General features: G+C 29.8%; 2 protein-coding genes across 3 annotated transcripts; one reads left to right on the top strand and one right to left on the bottom strand.

Moving 5' to 3' along the window:
* The first annotated feature begins 3,940 nt into the window (after positions 1-3,940).
* LOC143910880 (uncharacterized) lies at positions 3,941-14,983 on the top strand. Its single transcript, XM_077429496.1, has 3 exons — positions 3,941-4,023; positions 12,673-12,901; positions 12,991-14,983. The coding sequence occupies exons 2-3, from the start codon at positions 12,711-12,713 to the stop codon at positions 13,061-13,063; spliced, it is 264 nt and encodes an 87-aa protein (XP_077285622.1). The 5' UTR covers positions 3,941-4,023; positions 12,673-12,710; the 3' UTR covers positions 13,064-14,983.
* LOC143910878 (LHFPL tetraspan subfamily member 2a protein) lies at positions 14,561-19,024 on the bottom strand. 2 transcript variants are annotated; one of them, XM_077429492.1, is made up of 6 exons: positions 18,857-19,017; positions 17,323-17,567; positions 17,140-17,255; positions 15,938-16,048; positions 15,750-15,863; positions 14,561-15,675 (listed from the first exon to the last, which is right to left on the bottom strand). In XM_077429492.1, the coding sequence occupies exons 2-6, from the start codon at positions 17,496-17,498 to the stop codon at positions 15,533-15,535; spliced, it is 660 nt and encodes a 219-aa protein (XP_077285618.1). In that variant the 5' UTR covers positions 17,499-17,567; positions 18,857-19,017; the 3' UTR covers positions 14,561-15,532. The 2 variants fall into 2 exon arrangements, with proteins under 2 accessions (XP_077285618.1, XP_077285617.1); XM_077429491.1 differs by having other exon boundaries at positions 15,472-15,675; positions 18,987-19,024.
* Positions 19,025-19,328: the final 304 nt, after the last annotated feature.

A 19,328-nucleotide genomic window follows, 5' to 3' on the forward strand; every position in this document is an offset into this window, starting at 1 on the left:
AAATATCGAAATAAAAATTAAATTAAAAAAATGAAATTAAATATCAAAATTAAGCTAAAGAGCGAGATTGGGCTAAAATTAGATCATCGTTGATGTTTTGTATTACAACAATGTTTTGAATTACGACGATATGCATTTACAACCAGAGAAATATTATAATTTCGCTGCTTACGAGCGAAAAATAATCTTGTCATTATTTCTTAAAAGTCGTCACGATATTCTACTGTATTCACACACAATTTCGAAACACACAACGGCCGAAGATTTGCAATCATTTATAGCCCAAAGATGATGGAAATGTTTTTTCATTTTTCAATTTTTTTTGTATAAAAAAAGCTTAGTTATCTACCCCTGTCCACGGAAATCACAGTTGGAAAGCAAGGGTAAAAAACGGAGATAAACGTCTCCCGCTGTCAAGCAACAATTCGCTAAAGACTGTAATCTCCGTTTCCCGCATACAATGTGTTAATCGAAAATCGGGCGGGCTCTTGGGGAAAGGGCCCTTTCATATATTTCTGTATTCATGGATGTGTATAGATTAGGAATAGATTTTATATACGGAAACTGTTTAAAATTGTGTATTTAAATCTTACTATATTGTCGAAGTATAATGAAATGTTATTTTGAAAGTATGAAGTAAATTTTAATCGCTGGTTGATGATGAATCGTCCTATCAAAATTGTTTTAAGCAATTCAGTTTATATTATTCACGGAAATTTGTTTATTCCTATTTTTATTGCAGTAGGTAGTTGTTACATAGGTATAAACATAATCTAGAGGTTGGAAATGGGCCCGGCAAAAGGGCCCACGCAAATGTTGAAACTTACATTTCGAGCCTAATAAAAAAAGTTAAATAAAACCGATCCTTGGGCTGTAAAAGCAGTTGTTAGTTGTGCAAATAAGTTGTTAAATATATTAGTTGTCCAAAGTGCAATATCCTGTAAATTTTTACACACGTAAAATGAAATAGTTAAAAAGTTATTTAATTTTAATATAGCGGGGCCCACTTGCCATCAGGCAATGTCGATTGTATTACCAGTCCGCCACTGCTTGCATCTACATAATATATAATTTCGAAAGAGACCAAAAAAATCAAAGTTTCAATGCCGCCCATATTGATATCGTTGAATTTTATTTTTTTTCCGATTCAAATAAATTTAATAAAAAAATAAATGAATGTTTACTATTAGGTTTTTGATATATAGATTAGATAGCCATTTGTTTATGCGGTTTATATTGCAAACTGAGCGAAGCCGGGTAAAACCACTAGTATATAATAAACAAAGGACGTATTAATTCTTCATTGTTGTTAAGATGTAATGCTCGCAATCTAAATGCCAAGCCACAATCTAAAATTTCCATCGGCTAATTAATTCTGCTATGGTTTAAATTCAGAAATTCCGGTATATACATTGACAAATGAATGGACACGGATTACACGACCCATGCTCAATGCATATTTTTTTCAATGTTACCTGGCTTAGCGGGTAATATTTTAGTTTACATTGTACATGCTCAAAATACAACGCCTATTGACGTTTTTCAGGGCCATTTTTTTTCCAAAAACATGTACATATGTATATATAAATATATTGTATGTAAATTTACATACATACATATTAATATAATAATATTTGTTTTTCGGAAATAAATTGATTAGGAAAAACAGGAAAAAATATGGTAATAAAAAAATAAATAACGAATAATTTAAACATCGAATAATTTAAAAATTTCTTTCAATTTTTCGAAAACGACGGGACGAACGGAAAACACGTAAAAACCGGACTGCCGGGCCAAAACGAGACGTATGATCACCCTATTTATAAATAATTCGTAATCTTGAATTTTTTATTATTATAAATATGTTTATTTGTCATACTCTATCATTGACAAATACTTACATTATTGAAAAATTAAAATTAAATACAATCTAAATTATACGTTTAGATAAGATTTTCATTGAGCTTATCGAATTCTAGAATATTAAATATAATCTACTCATATTACATGTTTAGATTAAATTGTATTTTCAAATTAAAGAGGATGTTCCGATAGTTAAATAGATAATAATATTGATACAAAAATTAATTTTGTAAATGTTTATTTACTGATAATAAAATTAAAAGTAATATGTAAGTCGTTATATTTGAAAGTGGCGGAACCCTAAATTTCCGTTCCAAAAACACTATTTCTGAATGACTTAATTCATAAATTGTTGACTTATTTTAATTTGACAGTCCAGAATCTCGGAAAAGCAGAATAAATTTGTATTTAATATTTTACGAAATATTTTTCGAAATTAAGAAAACTGGACTTAAGCCGCATCCAAATATAACGGCTCATATATGTATATACATGTGTGGAAAATCAATAATTAAAAATGCAACTTATCATAACATGAAAAGACATTCTTGCTAATAAAATCATTGTTCATCATATATTTGTTTCCTATCAGAGTTTGCCAATCTCATTGTTGAAACAGTTCCTCCATTAAATTGGCTAAAAACCTATCCTACCTACTATGTCACCACTACTTGAGTATGATTTATGTACAAAATTCATAGATGTCTCGTTAATTTCGAGTTTTTCAGTGTATCGTAATTCAGCGACTTAATAAAAATGCTACATTGTTTGTAATTGACCAAGAAGGCGCATTGGAATTTACCTGTTGGTCCTTCTTGGTATGTATGTATATATTTGGTCCAAAAGACAACTTCTCTCCCAAGAATTTTAATATACATACATACATACGTACATATGCATAGAATTTGATTTTTAAATGCTTTTTATTATTACGAAATTATGTTCACAATACATCTTATTTCAATTTTAATAGCTACTGATCTACTGATCATTTTCTATTGTACAATTTAATTTAATTTGGTTAGTAATCAATTTAAAGTCCAGACCCTGAGGGGGCTGTATATTGTTCAAATGTTGTAAATGCATTGTTAAAGGTTTGCCGAACCTTTTTTACAAAGGATTTACAACAATTGAACAATAAACGGCACGCTTCCGGTCCTACCTCTAGTAATCATAGTATTATATTATTCTAATGTTAATGTACAGCATAAAAAAATCAAAAACCTATTTATAATTCTTATAAGTATGCATAGAATAAAAATGTTTGTCATATAGAAAAAAGGTGCTTATTCTATCATTGAATCATATTCCAGAACGGCCGAAATTCACACACAACGGCCGAAATTTTGCAATCATTTATAGCCCAACGATTGAACAATAAACGGCACGCTTCCGGTCCTACCTCTAGTAATCATAGTATTATATTATTCTAATGTTAATGTACAGCATAAAAAAATCAAAAACCTATTTACAATTCTTATAAGTATGCATAGAATAAAAATGTTTGTCATATAGAAAAAAGGTGCTTATTCTATCATTGAATCATATTCCAGAATATCGAATATACAATCATAAAAAAAGAGAAAGAACAATCCGAAATTCAATTTTGTTACCTACTTCGTACTTTTTGTGGGTGGGAAAACAGTGTCAATAAAATTGTAAGAACATACACAGAATTTGGTGTCGAATTGGTAGATCCAAATTTTTCTTGGAAAACTTATCTGTGCATATTTTTCAACATTTTCACACAACAGTATGTATGTATATATGTACTTTGAATATACATACATATATGGATCTCTCGTTCACGCGCAAAGAGACTTGTAATTTTGCAAATATGTACATATGTATGTATGTATGTACTTTTACATGTAAAGAGCGTGAATTTGAAATGTTCCTTTCAGAGGTGTGATTTTTATAGAGAAAAAAGTTAGGTTGTGCGTGCCCGCCCGTATGTCGACGTCAACGATTGTTAATAAAGTTATCTGTGTGGGTGTTTGTGGTGTGTGTGTGTGTGTGTGGTGTGTCGGTGTTAGTGAGAGTTATAAGGGCTGGCGCGCGGCCCGTAGACGCACTCAGGCCCGTGCCGTGCCGCCCCCTTGTGCCGTCCCTGCACCTCTCTGCACTCTCAAATCATTCACTACGGCGGATGTGCCAAAGGTAACCACTATTACCCAAATATTTACTCCAATTATGTGTACATTCATATAATAATATTTTTTGGTTTTCGAATTATTCCATAATTATTATGGAATTTCATTTTTGACAATTTTTTAAGTGTGAATTCTGACACTTGAAAATACTGATATTGTTTTTGTGTGTTTTTAAACTCTGTGATGTGTTGTTTCAATATTTATAATATTCACATTAATTTTGACTATTGATTGAATCGCATTATATACAGTCGATGCTTTACTTATGTAGTAAACTACATACATTGAATATAATACTATTATATGTAATGTAGTTTATTATATAATATAATAGATTTTTTTAATATGATTACTACATATTATGTGAATACATACATACAATACAACTACATACGTACGTAGTTTTGTATTTTTTTTTTAATTATAATCAAATTATGAAATCTTATTTTTTACAATGAAATTTAATTTTTATTAAAAAAGGTATTTAAAATTAAAAATGATACTAATGAGTAGACACCGGATAGTCACAGTGCTTTCCATTGTTCCATTGTTGTAAATTCTTTGTATAAAAGGTTTGGAAAACCTTTAACAATGCATTTACAACCTTTGAACAATACGCGGCACCTTCTGGGTCCGGTGACTACTAATGACTGTAAATCCCGGACCCAGAAGGTGCCGCGTATTGTTCAAATGTTGTAAATGCATTGATAAAGGTTTGCCGAACCTTTTTTATAAAGGATTTACAACAATGGAACAATGAGCGGCACCTTGGCTATCCTACCTCTACAGTAATGAGTTAGTGAGTTCTAGTAACGTAAACCTTTTTTAAAAATAAATATGATTTCCCAAAAATAAATGGGTTATTTTAGTTCTTCTTGCTATTTTCTTTCTCTTTACTATTATTGTTTCAAAATGCGTTTTAGTATTTTATTTTTCTTTCTTGGTATTTTACATATTTTCCTACATACATACATATATGTATGTTTTATTTATTGCATTGTAATTTTCGATACCCTTTGGTACATCGACTATGCCGCCTCTCCCAAGTATAATATAATATTTTAAATAAATATGTAATTGAAAAGTAAAAATAATGAAAATAGAGCAAATGCAAATAATTTTTTATGTTTACTGAAGTTATAAAGCTCATATTTATAACTTCAGTAATTTAATTGTCCTTTTCATATTCACTAAAAAAAATTTAGTGATTAAATTGGGAAATATTTAATTCTATAATACCTAGCTGCAAATTGAATATTATTCATTTAATTTGTGGACGTTTAAATGTTTCTTGAAATAGGACAAATCTATCGATTTTCATAATTTGATTACGCGGGTTATATTAATGGCCGAAGAAGTTGATTTATCACATACATATGTATGTAGATAGGTACGTAAATAGATATAAATCATACTATATTAATTCAAGACCCCTTTTATCACAAAAAGGTTTAAACGATTATTAATTGCTTTGATTAATAGATAATCTAATACATGAGTATTATATTATGGACAATGAATATATTTAAAAAAAATATTATCAAAATACGATTAAAAGTATTAATTTTTATCAGAATTAGATTTTATCTATCTACATATGTACATACGTGCGTATTATTTATTTTGTCGATATGTTCATTTTATATTAATATGATTTTTGATAAAGTGGTTTATTTATAAAATTAAATTGATGTTTGCGAATCGACGATTTAATTCTGTTTGCGCATAAATATTATCCTACGACGGAAATGTCTTTTTGCGGGACACCGAACAGCACTTTCTCACTGTTCATATCATATTTATAGAATTGCTATTTATTTTTGAATTCGTAGTCATAAATTAAAATCGGACAGAATTGTTTTTTCACACATACCCAAATATAAGTAATGGAAAAAATATGTTAAAATTAATTTGAATTCCCCGACAATGGTCACAAACGCGCCCTCAATTAGATTCAAATGAGCGGTCCCATTCGCAAACCGACAGTAATTATCTATTTCTAGCTTGACTACCCCTGATTTAGGGTCCGATATAAAGTTTCCAAGTCGGAATCGCAAAAACAATTCGATTACTACTTGTTTTTGCCACCCCATTGTAACCCGATTTCACACTTGAAATTGCCTAATTGAGATAGCATGCTTATATGTGTGTATTATATTTATATTAATATAACAATTGGGCATTGAATTAAGAAATCCCGAGTTCGAATTTTCGCATGATCACAAAACTTAGATAAAGTAAAAATGTAACTAGATAAAGTAAAAATGATACATGGAAAGATGAATCCTAGAAATAACAAGAAGAAACCCAAATGTAGGTGAAAAATATGTTAGTGAATTATAGGAATGAATATAAATACATACTCGAGTAGCAAGTGACACATGTATGACATGAAATATTGATAAAAAATACTCGAATGACAACCGAGAATGTGTAAAGGAAATAATGGAGGTTGCGTATGAGTTGACGATGATGTGGAAAATAGTAGACGATGGCTGAGCATGATATGAAAGAATGTATGGGGATTGCAAACGCCTTCATCTCGTAGTGAATGTTGAAAGACTGTCGATGATGATGATATACTTAATTATAATATCATCGGCGTCATACTTTCATTTAAAAACTCATATTTTATAATGTTATTAGTGCTTTTACCCGACTTATTTGAATAGTTTTATTTTATTTCTTCAATTATGGCACTAGAGAAATTATTTTTTAATATGCTATGGATATCCACCATTGGCATGCATCTGTGCTTTTATTTTTTTGATTAGTTATTTTTTTATAGGAGCTAGGAGCCGCCAAATATCTATAAAATCGCCTCATTTTTACACCCACGAAAAGAGTCCAGCGTGCTTATTTAACGGTCGATTTTTAAAAAATACGCACACAGTTGCATAGAAAATATCTTTCTCATACCGATGATGAATTTTTTTAAAAATTGGTCCAGTTTCGGAGGAGAAAATTGGAGAATACGAAACCTCGATTTTGACGATTTAAAATACGTATTATCTGGTCGAAGCGCAACTGTCGCATTCACTCAATATATATATATATATATATATATATATATATATATATATATATATATATATATATATAGCGATATCAAGAACTACCGACCCATTAGTCTACTTTCAGCGGTCTACAAGCTCTTCACGAAGGTTATTACAGAAAGGCTGAAGAATATCCTCGACGAGAACCAACCTGTAGAGCAGGCAGGGTTTAGGGCAAATTTCAGCACAATGGACCACCTCCAAGTAGTTGGCGAACTAATCGAGCGCGCCAACGAATATCAACGGCCATTGTGCCTAGGTTTCGTCGATTATGAGAAAGCCTTCGATACAGTTAGTCATAATGCAGTACTTAACGCTCTAAAAACACAGGGAGTGCCGGAAACCTATGTGGGACTGTTAGCTGCAATATATAAGAATGCCACAGCTTCGGTTAAAATTTTTTCAGGTACAGATAGATTTAGCATAGGAAAAGGAGTAAGACAAGGAGATACAATCTCGCCCAAGTTATTCAATGCGGTGCTTGAGGGAGTTTTCAGGAAATTGGATTGGGATACAGCCGGAGTAAGCATCAATGGTCGCTTTTTGAGTCACCTTCGGTTCGCAGACGATATAGTTTTAGTAGCTCGTGATTCAGCTGACCTACTTATCAGACTAACACAGCTGGACAGGGAAAGTAGAAAAGTAGGATTAAAAATTAACGTAGATAAGACTAAACTAATGTTCAATAGTTATTGCATGCCTGATAGCATCCCCTTAGATGATAAACCAGTAGAAGTAGTAAATAATTATTTATATTTAGGTCAAATAATTGACATGTCTGGTAGTAAAAATGAAGAGATAAAGAGACGTATGAAATTAGGGTGGAGTGCATTTGGATGGATGAATGCTGTTTTTAAATCAAAAATGCCACTCTGCCTGAAGAAAAGGATCTTTGATCAATGCGTTTTGCCAGTGATGACGTATGGATGTGAAACTTGGACACTGAACGCCAAGATGCAAAATAAAATCCAATGCACTCAAAGAAGTATGGAACGCTGTATGCTTGGCATAACGAGGAAAGACAGGAAGCGGAACACGTGGGTGAGAAATATGACAAGGGTAGTGGACATAGTGGATAGAGTGAAGAGATTGAAATGGCAATGGGCGGGTCACGTAGCTAGGAGGATGGACGAAAGGTGGACAAAAGAAGTGCTTGAATGGTACCCGAGAGAAGGCAAAAGAGTAAAAGGAAGACCGCAAGGAAGATGGGTGAACGAAATTAGGAAAATGTGCGGAATGAGATGGATGAGTGTTGCGCAAAACAGAGACGAGTGGAAGCGTGTTGGAGAGGCCTTCATCCAGCAGTGGATGGCGAATGGCTGTAAATGATGATGATGATGATATATATATATATATATATATATATATATATATATATATATATATATATATATATATATATTGATATATTGATATATACTGTCGCATTCACACAATATATATATGTATATCGAAGAAAGGAACGACACCAAAATTAAGGTTTCACAGCCGTCGTAAGAGGGCTGTACACCCGAAACCTTAATTTTGTTACCGTTCCTTTCTTCGATATATATATTGAGTGAATGCGACAGTTGCGTTTCGACCAGATAAAACGTGTTTTAAATTGACAAAATCGAGGTTTCGTATTCTACTATTTTCTCCTCCAAAAATGGACCAATTTAAAAAAAAAAATCATCATCGGTATGAGAAAGATATTTTCTGTGCATCTATCGGCGTATTTTTTTTAAAATCGACCGTTAAATAAGCATGCTAGACTCTTTTCGTGGGTGTAAAAAAGAGGCGATTTTATAGATGTTTGGCGGCTCCTAACTCCTATAAAAAATAATTAATCAAAAAAAGAAAACAATAGATGCACCCCAATGGTGGATATCCATAGCATATTAAAAAATAATTTCTCTAGTGCCATAATTGAGGTAGGGAGAAGTATAGTACGTTTGTATGGACAAGGCGCTGCTGTCCAGCCCTCTTAACAACGATTTTTATAACGTAAGCATCTATGCATACATAAGTATGTTTTATCGTCTTTTTGCACATGTCCATTCGGTGTAATAGAGTTGTTATTGTTGTTTGTTTTAGTCATTACGAGGAAACTTTCGACACTTTAACAGGCTAGTTCTAAAAACTGTCTGTACGGACCTGGATACTTTTATACACACATACGCTTAGTCCAATGTCAATAAGTAACACAATGAACGACAGTTTATAAAACTTGTAACGGCTCAAATTAAGCCTATTTCTGACGATTCACAAATGGGTGACATAGGAAAAGTTTATTTCTAGATGCGAAATTTACAGAGCTCGAAAATATTCATCGATACGTTTCAATTGTGACAAGTTTTAACGATGTGAAGGGTTTATTAGGCATGCACGACTTGACAACATCAACCCCATCGTATTTATAAAAAAAGGAATCGATTTTACTGCCAAATATTGTACTGCATGTACCTTTAACATAATATATATTTATTACAAATCAATTGAAATCGAATTGTATATATATTCTCACCTTCTCTCAAATATAATTGTGATTCTACATATTATATATATACATATTGTGTACTAAACAAAACTTTATATATTGTTTATTTATACTTATATTAAATGACCATAAATTACATTTATGATTTTAGCTTAGTAAATATAAATAAAACGATCTTTTACGTTTATGAGTCCGTGTAGGCACACATCCAGTTATTCGTAATATTATAGCCCCATAAATGGTCAACGAGTTGACCCAATTTAACTGCACTATGTGTACATATGTACTAAAGAGGTTTTCGGAATACCTATCTTTTTAATTTATAAATATTTAATAGCTTGAAATTTACCTCTTTTTGGCAACTTTAACGAGAATTGCAAATAGCCTTTAAAGATTGACATAAACTAAATTTACTATAAAAATAGGCTTTCAACGCACTCACCGTTTTCAGTGAAGGTTCATATAATATTCACGAGCATTTTCTATGCAGGAAAATTATAATTTTACCGTCGTGTTTTTCCTCGGAAAATTTTAGCTATTTCGTTCGAACGGATGAAAATTTTAAATTGTGTAATTTAATACAAGATGAATAACATTGAAGTAAGAGTTATATCTTCCCAATTTTGTACAGTTGGTTATTTTAGCAAAAAATAGCACTTTACTCGGAATTCAATCCAAAAATGAGAAATTCTTAATTTGATCAGTTTAATTGAAAATTATACGATTAATACTCACAAGATTCAAATAATCGATGTACATAAATACACTATGCATATTATAAAATAATATGTGAGTTATGATAATTTTATAGATAATACAAATTTTTCAAAAGTTTCCCTTTGGAATAATTCGGCAATATATTGGCGCGCTAGAGCTTTGCATAAAACTCTTCAGTAATTTGATAATAAATAAGACAAAGTTAATTTTAATTAAAAAACGGTTCCTTTGCATTTTTTCGCGATTAATCATACAAGTATAATATAAGTAAATTGGTTTGAAAATAGATACTTAAATAAAATAAACATCGTAATCCTATATTAGAATGTCTGCAATCAATTATATTAACAATAAATTTCTTATTTTTTTAAATTAAATTTATATTTAAATTGTTTTCAAAAGTTTTTGAACGTCAACACCAAATGCTAATAAGCACCACACTTCGGCATAACAAATGCTATTGTAACAAAATTAAAGCTTTTTCTAAAATTAGCGAAGGGTTCATGTACCATGAAATTTAAAACTTTTTAATATTTCATCGTGCTGGTCTTAATCTTAACTGCATACTCCACGAAAGTCGGCGGTTTGCCACTCTCTCAGATTATTAATTTCAGCATGTTAAAGTTTTGAACTAAACTTTGTTTAATTATATTTCAGTAATGCTGAAAACTTATGGCTACATTATCTTAGCTGACCCTCCCACGCTAAAACTTTTAAATTTCAAAAACGACTATGTAGGACTGAAATGCGATTTTTTCTGCATTTTATTATCTTCTTTGATATAATACTACATTTAGGATATAATGATTTTTTAATTATTTATTATTATTCGTAAAAAAAATTTGAATGATTATTATAAATTTCAAAAATAAAAAGCTAATAACTCGTACATACAATGTATGTATATATGTACACATATGATTCAAATTGTGTAATAATAAAAGAAAAAATATATATTTATTTGTCTGAATAATTCAGTTTCAAATATAAAATTTCATTTAAGTATCCTAAAACAATATTTCCAAAATATATATGTATGTATGTATATATGTACATATATAAATTGAAATATTATATAAAGATTCGAATACTAATAACAGTGGATTTTAATTAAAATTTTTCTTTCATCTCTGAATAGCCTTTGAAAATCATCGCCTAATGAAAAATGCTGGCAAAAAAAAGGAGCTATCGATTTTACTCCCCTTTAAAATTGTGATATATGTATGTTATTCTCAAAATTTAAATTCAGTAATTTTAATAAAATTCAATTAAAATACCCTAGTGATAGTAAAATACATACAAAATACGTGTATTATATGAAATCTTTAAAAATTAATAAAATTATATTCTTAATTTTAATAATGCAAAAATTTTCATACTTCTAATTGAACAGTTCCGAATACAATATGCCTTATAATTATAATTATTAAATTACATTCGTAAATGTCTTATTTTATATTTGATCAAACTATTTATATAGATTTTAACACTAAATATTTCTTGTTTGCGTAATAAATACATATTTACCTGATATCTTTGAAAGCATCAACTCTCTGTGGTTACTTTATGTATGTATGTATAATCTAAACACTATATATCTTCTACTTAATATACATAAATATTACTGTATTCAACTATAAGTGAAGGTTCAATCTGAAATTTAATATTATAAAATATTGATTTAACAAAATGAATGAGATTTTAGTTGAATGAAAGGTATAATATATTATATGTATGATATCAATATATTATATATTTATATATATATATATATATATATATATATATATATATATATATATATATATATATATATATATATATATTGATTGATATAATACCGTTTGCCTATAATTAGGAACAACTCAACGGATAATTAGTATGTCAAAGAGCCGACAGAAACGACATTTAGTTTGCGATAAGATAAATTAGAATCGGTGGCAAAACTTGATTACAGATATGTCGATAATCAATATGAAGTGCCCAAATTTGTATTCCATCCATTTGTAAAAACATCTCCTTTTAACATTTGAATAACCAATGAGCAATTTATTTTATTAATTTATCAAATCAGAGCTTGTCACCACTCACCTTCAAACAACACTTGACACTCGTTTTCATTTATTTCCACTGATTATTTATCTTTTTTTTGTGATTACCATATGTGATAATGTTTCCAACTGGATTAATCGCCATTTACGATGCTTTTAGCACTATTAACTTAAAGTGACGGACTGGCATGATCAACACCAGCGATAACATTAATCCCATTCATGTAAAACAAATCCTATGATATCATCCCGACAATGTTAATGAAATAACATATGAATGTGTACAATAAACGGATTATCGATGATGAATATTTTCAGAAATTTAAATTAATTGTGTGTGGTGTCGATTTCAGTATTGATTAACATACAGCAATCAAAACAAAGAGGAGAGATGTGGTGCAAGACGTCGATAGCGTTAACCATTGTTGTGGTTTGGTGTGCAGTGGTAACTCTTGCGATGGCTGCCCCACTAGAATCCGACATGTCTAGGCCTGCTAGGCCGTCATCATTTGATAATGTGGATGAGTTCATGGAATATGTCAATAAGCTGAAAGAATACTATCGACCCAAAACGGGGGGAAGGTAAGAAGACATATATGTAGATGTTGACTTGTATTTTATGTATAATGTGGTTGAATTTTTCTTGAAAGATAATTTGTTTGTATCAATAGGTTTGGCAAGAGATCTTATGAAATTCCGGCTATCTGGAGGAACTACTTCATGTTACAGAATCGGATGTATTAGAATTATGTGCAAGTTTTGGCTCAAGTTGAATCGTTACACTACTCCATTTATTTGTATATAAATATTTGATATGAAAAGTTCGTTTCATTAGAATATTTTAATGCTTTATATATTGATCTAAAATATTTTAATCTTTAAACAGAAAGCAAAGAACAATTCTCAAATGATAAAATACTATCATCAAAGTCATGTATGTATGTATGTATGTATAAAATTACAAATCAGTAATTATGAATTATTGTATTAAATGATTGATCTATATATTTTTCTATTTTATTAGTTTCATATACATACAATACAAACCATATTTTCTTTTATTATAAAGTTGTCAAAAAAATTTGAAACGGATATATATATTTTTACTTTATTTATTATAAAGTTACTTAAGACAGCATAAATTTAGTGGTTTCTAGTCCAAATCTAGTCAAATCTAGTATTTTATTTAAATATTTCAATTAAGAATTAACATAATTATGTAAAACAGAAATACATAATATGCAAAACAATAATTAAATTTAAAATGCATATCATTGTTATTAACATAAATCTGTATGTGTTATTAAAAGTTTTACTATAATAATAATTGTATTATTTTTTTAAATGTCCCATAAGTTTTATTTTGAGAAAAACTTTTCATCAGATACTAGTATGTATTTATTTTTTAATAAACATTTTATTCAATCGTTACTTTTCAACTAATAGTGAAAGATTTAATCGATTTTAAAAACGATGAATAATTTGGTTATTATATTTATTATTATCTATTAATAACAATACAGTTAAATTAAAGGATATTCTAAGTTAGACTTTATTATTGTTAAACTGTGAATGTTAAATATTCATCGAAATGGCTGGACGATGAATATCGACTACATTCATTGTACGTAATTATAAAAATTAACATTAAATTATCTTGTAAAGAACTATTAAATAAAACATTGAATGCATTGAAATATTTCATTTAATTTATTTAACTAAAATTAAATAAGTAACTTGTATAATATAAATGGAAATGTTGCATTATCAACATCGATATGACATGTCGACTTGCAAGCATATCTTTATACTCTGAATACCATATTTAATAATATCTCTGGATATTTGATTGATGTGCTTATATAATAACCACACTGATAAGGACACACAGGTAATTATTGAATGCAAATAAATGTTGATAATCTAGAATATAGATTGCTTAATTTTCTTTGATAAGAATTAATACATTATTTTCAGTGCGTTTTTTGTAGAGGAAAAGTCATTACTCCCATTCAATTAAGCTGTCATTCATTCAAACACCTTCGATTTAACTAGACAAAATATGTATATACCATGAGATATGCAGTGTTTTTTCAATAATTGATGAATTATCAATAAAATTTTATTATTGGATTAAACCATTTTTATCACAAAAAAACGCACTGAAAAATATGTTCATAATATAATAAAGATTTTATCGATACAATCAATTTCATTACATTAAAATAAAAAAATAATATATCAGATACATATTATATTTATTAGATAAAAAATCGATATAAAAGGATCATTATTGATCATAAGATAATTGACAATATCTATTATAATTAAAGTACACACAAAATATTGTATAAAATATCTGTATCTATGTATAATATAAAATTATGAATAATTCATAATATAATTTTTAAAACTACTTGAGTATATAATATTTGCTCAAAAAATCGGAGCAAATGCATAATATTTGTTAGTAAAAGGTATGGATAATATATATTGATTGTATATTACAGTTAATACAAATTGTAGTAGAGGTAGTTTATTAGTGGAATAGTATAGTATTGTAGAAATTACTCAAGTCACACCCAATATTAATTACAATAAATAGCCAATGCAATTTTGATAAAGTTACATGAAATACAAACATATATAAGAAATATTCTTATATAAAAATAATTTCTTTTAATTATCATAAGTCATATAGCACTTATACATACATATTAATCTCATAAACAGTACCAAAAGATATGTATTTGAATTAATAATAACAATGCCGGTATAAAAAATTCTAATGGCTATTATGTAGCATTGAGGCACACATACATAATAATAATAATATATTTAATACATTATGTATAAAACAGGAATACATATTCAGAACAAAATATACACACAAAAACGCACACATAAATAATATATTAAAATAAAATAAATCTAAATAATTAGTCTTTGGAAAAATAAATGCAATACGACCAGAATTTTGTTATTTCCATATAAAAAAATTTGAGCATATTTTAAAAAATAAATATTCTTACATCATACAAAAATTGTAATAAAATGGTAACAGTCATGATAATATTAAAATATCAAACATTTTGATTTTCGTCAATAATAGCATATTCAATATAAAAATTTAGTCATGGGACTGTGTACATACATATAAAATATTTATTATCTATGAGTATGTAATATGGATATGAATATGCTTGAAAAGATTCAAGGTAAGCAAATAAGCGTTTTTCCTTTACGAATGTGTTGCTGAACTTTTTCAGAAGATACTGCCTTTTCAGCGACTATCGAAAACGTTCCGGATATAAATGTTAAAATCACTCCAACGGCTCCACAATAAAAAGCCCAGCCTGAAAATACATTATTATATAAACAGGAATTCATCAAAAATCTCAAAGATTTAAAAATAATGCAAAATTCATACCGACAGTACAGTCCCCTAAAGAAAATGGAGACGCATCGGGTCCACAGAGTCTCTGAACTCTCGGTGAGCCCCATCCCCAAGGGTATAGAACCATTCCAGATATTATGCATACTCCTGAATGAAACCATACGATTAGTATCAAATATATTATTGAATCAGCATTATTGTGATGGATTATAAAATTTTACCAGCTAAAGCTTGAATCGTTCCAGATAGCGAAAATATGCTCTTCCTGCATATGGCCCGAAAACAGAAGCTCATTACTCCACTTATTAACGTTAAACTGTTAATTGTTAAACCTGAAGCATACACACTATTAATAAATGATTTATAACCTACAAAATATTCACATAAATATATAAATTCAACAGCAAATCTATAGTTTGAACTTTTTTTTAAATTAATATTAAATAAACAAAGAAATATGAAATTGAGAAGACAGAAAAGAACTAGACTAAGATAAAATTTCTTATGAGTCATATTAATGATTATTTTAATAGATGTACATATTTATATAAGATATCATCATTTACAGTCATTCGCCACCCACTATTGGATTAAGGCGTCTCCAACACGATTCCATTCGTTTCTGTTTTAGGCAACTCCCATTCATCTCATCCCATATAGTTTTCTAATTTCATCCACCCATCTCCCCTGTGGCCTTCCTTATACCCTTTTACATTCTGTCGTGCACCTTTCGAGCATTTCTTTCGTCCATTCTTCTAGCTACGTGACTGTCCATTGCCATTTCAATCTTTTTACTCTCACCATCACATCAATGTTAGTTCTTTGTCAATGTAAGATACATATAATATTTATATATGTAGTCTATACAGAATCCAGATGGAAAAATGTATGTCTATGCCATATCCTATCTGACATCAATATGAATACTGGCATTTTAAAAACGACAAAAATTCATTTGGTCCAATTTCTAGTTTTCTCAGTATTATTTTATGGTGCAGATACGTGAATCCTCTAAGATACAAAAATAAAATGTATTGTCTTCCTTGAGACTTGGTGCGGGAGAAGAATATTGAGAATATTGTGTGCCAAACATCGTACAAACGCCTTGATACTTCAAGAGCTGAGCATCAAGTAAAAACTCTTTTCGGTTTTCATAAGGCGTTTGGGCATACTGTCCGGAAAGGACCAGAAGGCATGGAAAAATTAATGGATCTAGGTATTATGCCAGGAAAAAAAAGTGAAGCGACTGAGTGCAAGAGTTTATCGAGATTGGCCGTGTAAGCTGGTCGAAGACCGAAGAAACGAGAAAAGGATGGTGTGCAGCTTTTCGATACTTCATGCTGGTCAAAATCCCAACGCTAAAGAAGATTATTGTCTACCTAAAATTATGACATCTATCCATTTTAAGATGTATTATACAAACCGAGAGCTATGAAGAAGAAACACGCCTTCCACACAGCTGGAAAAACAACATCATCAGTGGCAAATCCTTCAAGTGAAAATGGTCCACAGTGATTTCTACCGTTTATTAAAGTACATCTAAAACAAAAGTATATATGAATTTTATTTACAAAATTACTACAGCAATTCTCAATTAAACACAAACCTATTATAGATGCCGACAGTTGGTGTATATATAATGGTATCGTTTTCCAAATTTTTAATCTTCATTGGACCGATCACCCATTTAGGTGTAAGTAGTGCTAATAAAGTTGACATTGTGGCTACTAAATTCAAAAGTAGCCAAAAAATGCCACGACCTGTTACTATAACGTAACACATTTTAATTTCGAAAAATTTATTAATTTATATTAATTAAATTAGTATGTTTAATGATGTGCCATGTGGTGCCTGAAAATGAAAATAATGTTTTTTTAAAAGCTTATAATTTGTCATAAGTAATTAGTGGAGAATATGCAGCAAAAAATTAGATACTACTATTTAGTTCCTATTTAATATGTATATTATTAGTAATTTAATATGAAAATCAAAATGGTTATGATTACTTTAGTATTTCATTTGGAAGGTAATACAATTGGTAAACAGACTACTAGTCATATGTGAACCAGTCACAGGACAACCGGTCGCTCTAGATCGGTCACACGAGATCGCCCGTCACACTAAAACTGGTCACGAGAAAACTGGTCAAACCCTAAAATCGGTCACGAGAAGACTGGTTGACCGATTTAGGGTGTGACCAGTTTTCTCGTGACCAGTTTTAGGGTGTGACCAGTTTTCTCGTGACCAGTTTTAGTGTGACGGGTGATCACGTGTGACCGATCTAGAGCGACCGGTTGTCCTGTGACGGGTTCACATCTGACTAGTAATCACCGAACCATACAATTTTCATACAATTTAGATTATACAGGTTTTTCATTCCAAATTGACCCTTTTCCATTTCAAATTAAACCTTTTTCATTTCAAATTGACCCCTTTTCAATGTCAATTTGAAATGAAAAACCTATAGTAAATTTTAAATTTCAGAACCAATTAATTTATAAATGTTAAAAAAATTAAAAATAAGAAAAAGGGAAAAATAATTGTTTTTCATACAGAAAAAATATCATTAGTAAAAAAAAAAGCATGTGCTGCAAAAATTTGTACATATATACATTAAATTTGTGCAACTATACAATTTGATTGCAAGTTGCACTTACAATCTAAATGCAACTTCTAAATTTTAGAATGAATTGCATTAGAATGAGAAGCCGTATAAATATTAATAATTCCTAGTTCTGAAATTTACTGCCAAATATTTGGCAAACTCAGATCTATATTCTTATTCAGGTAAGGTTAGGTTATCAATTTAATATTTAAGAATGAGACCTCTTTATTTTGTTTTTATTTATATGGTTAACAATTCCTCACTATTTTTATGATATTCGTCCGAAAAACATAAAAAATGTAACACTAATAGAAAAGTTTGAAAGCATCTGGAACTATTGTTTATTTATAGCACAATACATTAAGGCTAAATTTATCCCAACAATATAAAAACAATCGATAAGCTTTTGTTGCAGTCTACCATACGCAAATATTCACATGATACATGCACAATAGAACTATCAATGCAACCAAACGTCAACCGGCAAACCACAAACTGTCGATCGATTGTGATAAAACTTGATCAAATAACAAACCTGGCAGTCAGTAGAAGAATAGCAAAACATCAGCAGAAGTGCATAGTGCATGGGTAATTGCAATTTGAGTCAGAAACAACAGAAACAGTTGCAGTTGCAGTTGCAGCTGCAGCTACGGTGGTTCACTCACCGAGCCGACGACACGCCCCACGCGTTGTGGTACCAAACTATCTCGTCAGAGAAGGACGAGCAAATTTCGACCCTATTCGTAATTAGCATAACGGCCATTCTCGGTCGCCATTACTTTTGTATTGTCAACCGCACTGTTCCAAGCATTCCGAAACTTTCGCATTAAATTTAAATTACGTACATACACATTTTGTAAATAGGTTTTTGAGCTCTTTTTCCTATTATGCTGTAGATTAACATTAGAATAATATAATACTATGATCACTAACCAAATTAAATTAAATTGTAAAATAGAAAATGATCAGTAGATCAGGAGCTATTAAAATAGATATAAGATGTATTG

Source organism: Arctopsyche grandis, chromosome 4, assembly GCF_051622035.1.
Source record: "Arctopsyche grandis isolate Sample6627 chromosome 4, ASM5162203v2, whole genome shotgun sequence".
Taxonomy (NCBI): Eukaryota; Metazoa; Arthropoda; class Insecta; order Trichoptera; family Hydropsychidae; genus Arctopsyche; species Arctopsyche grandis.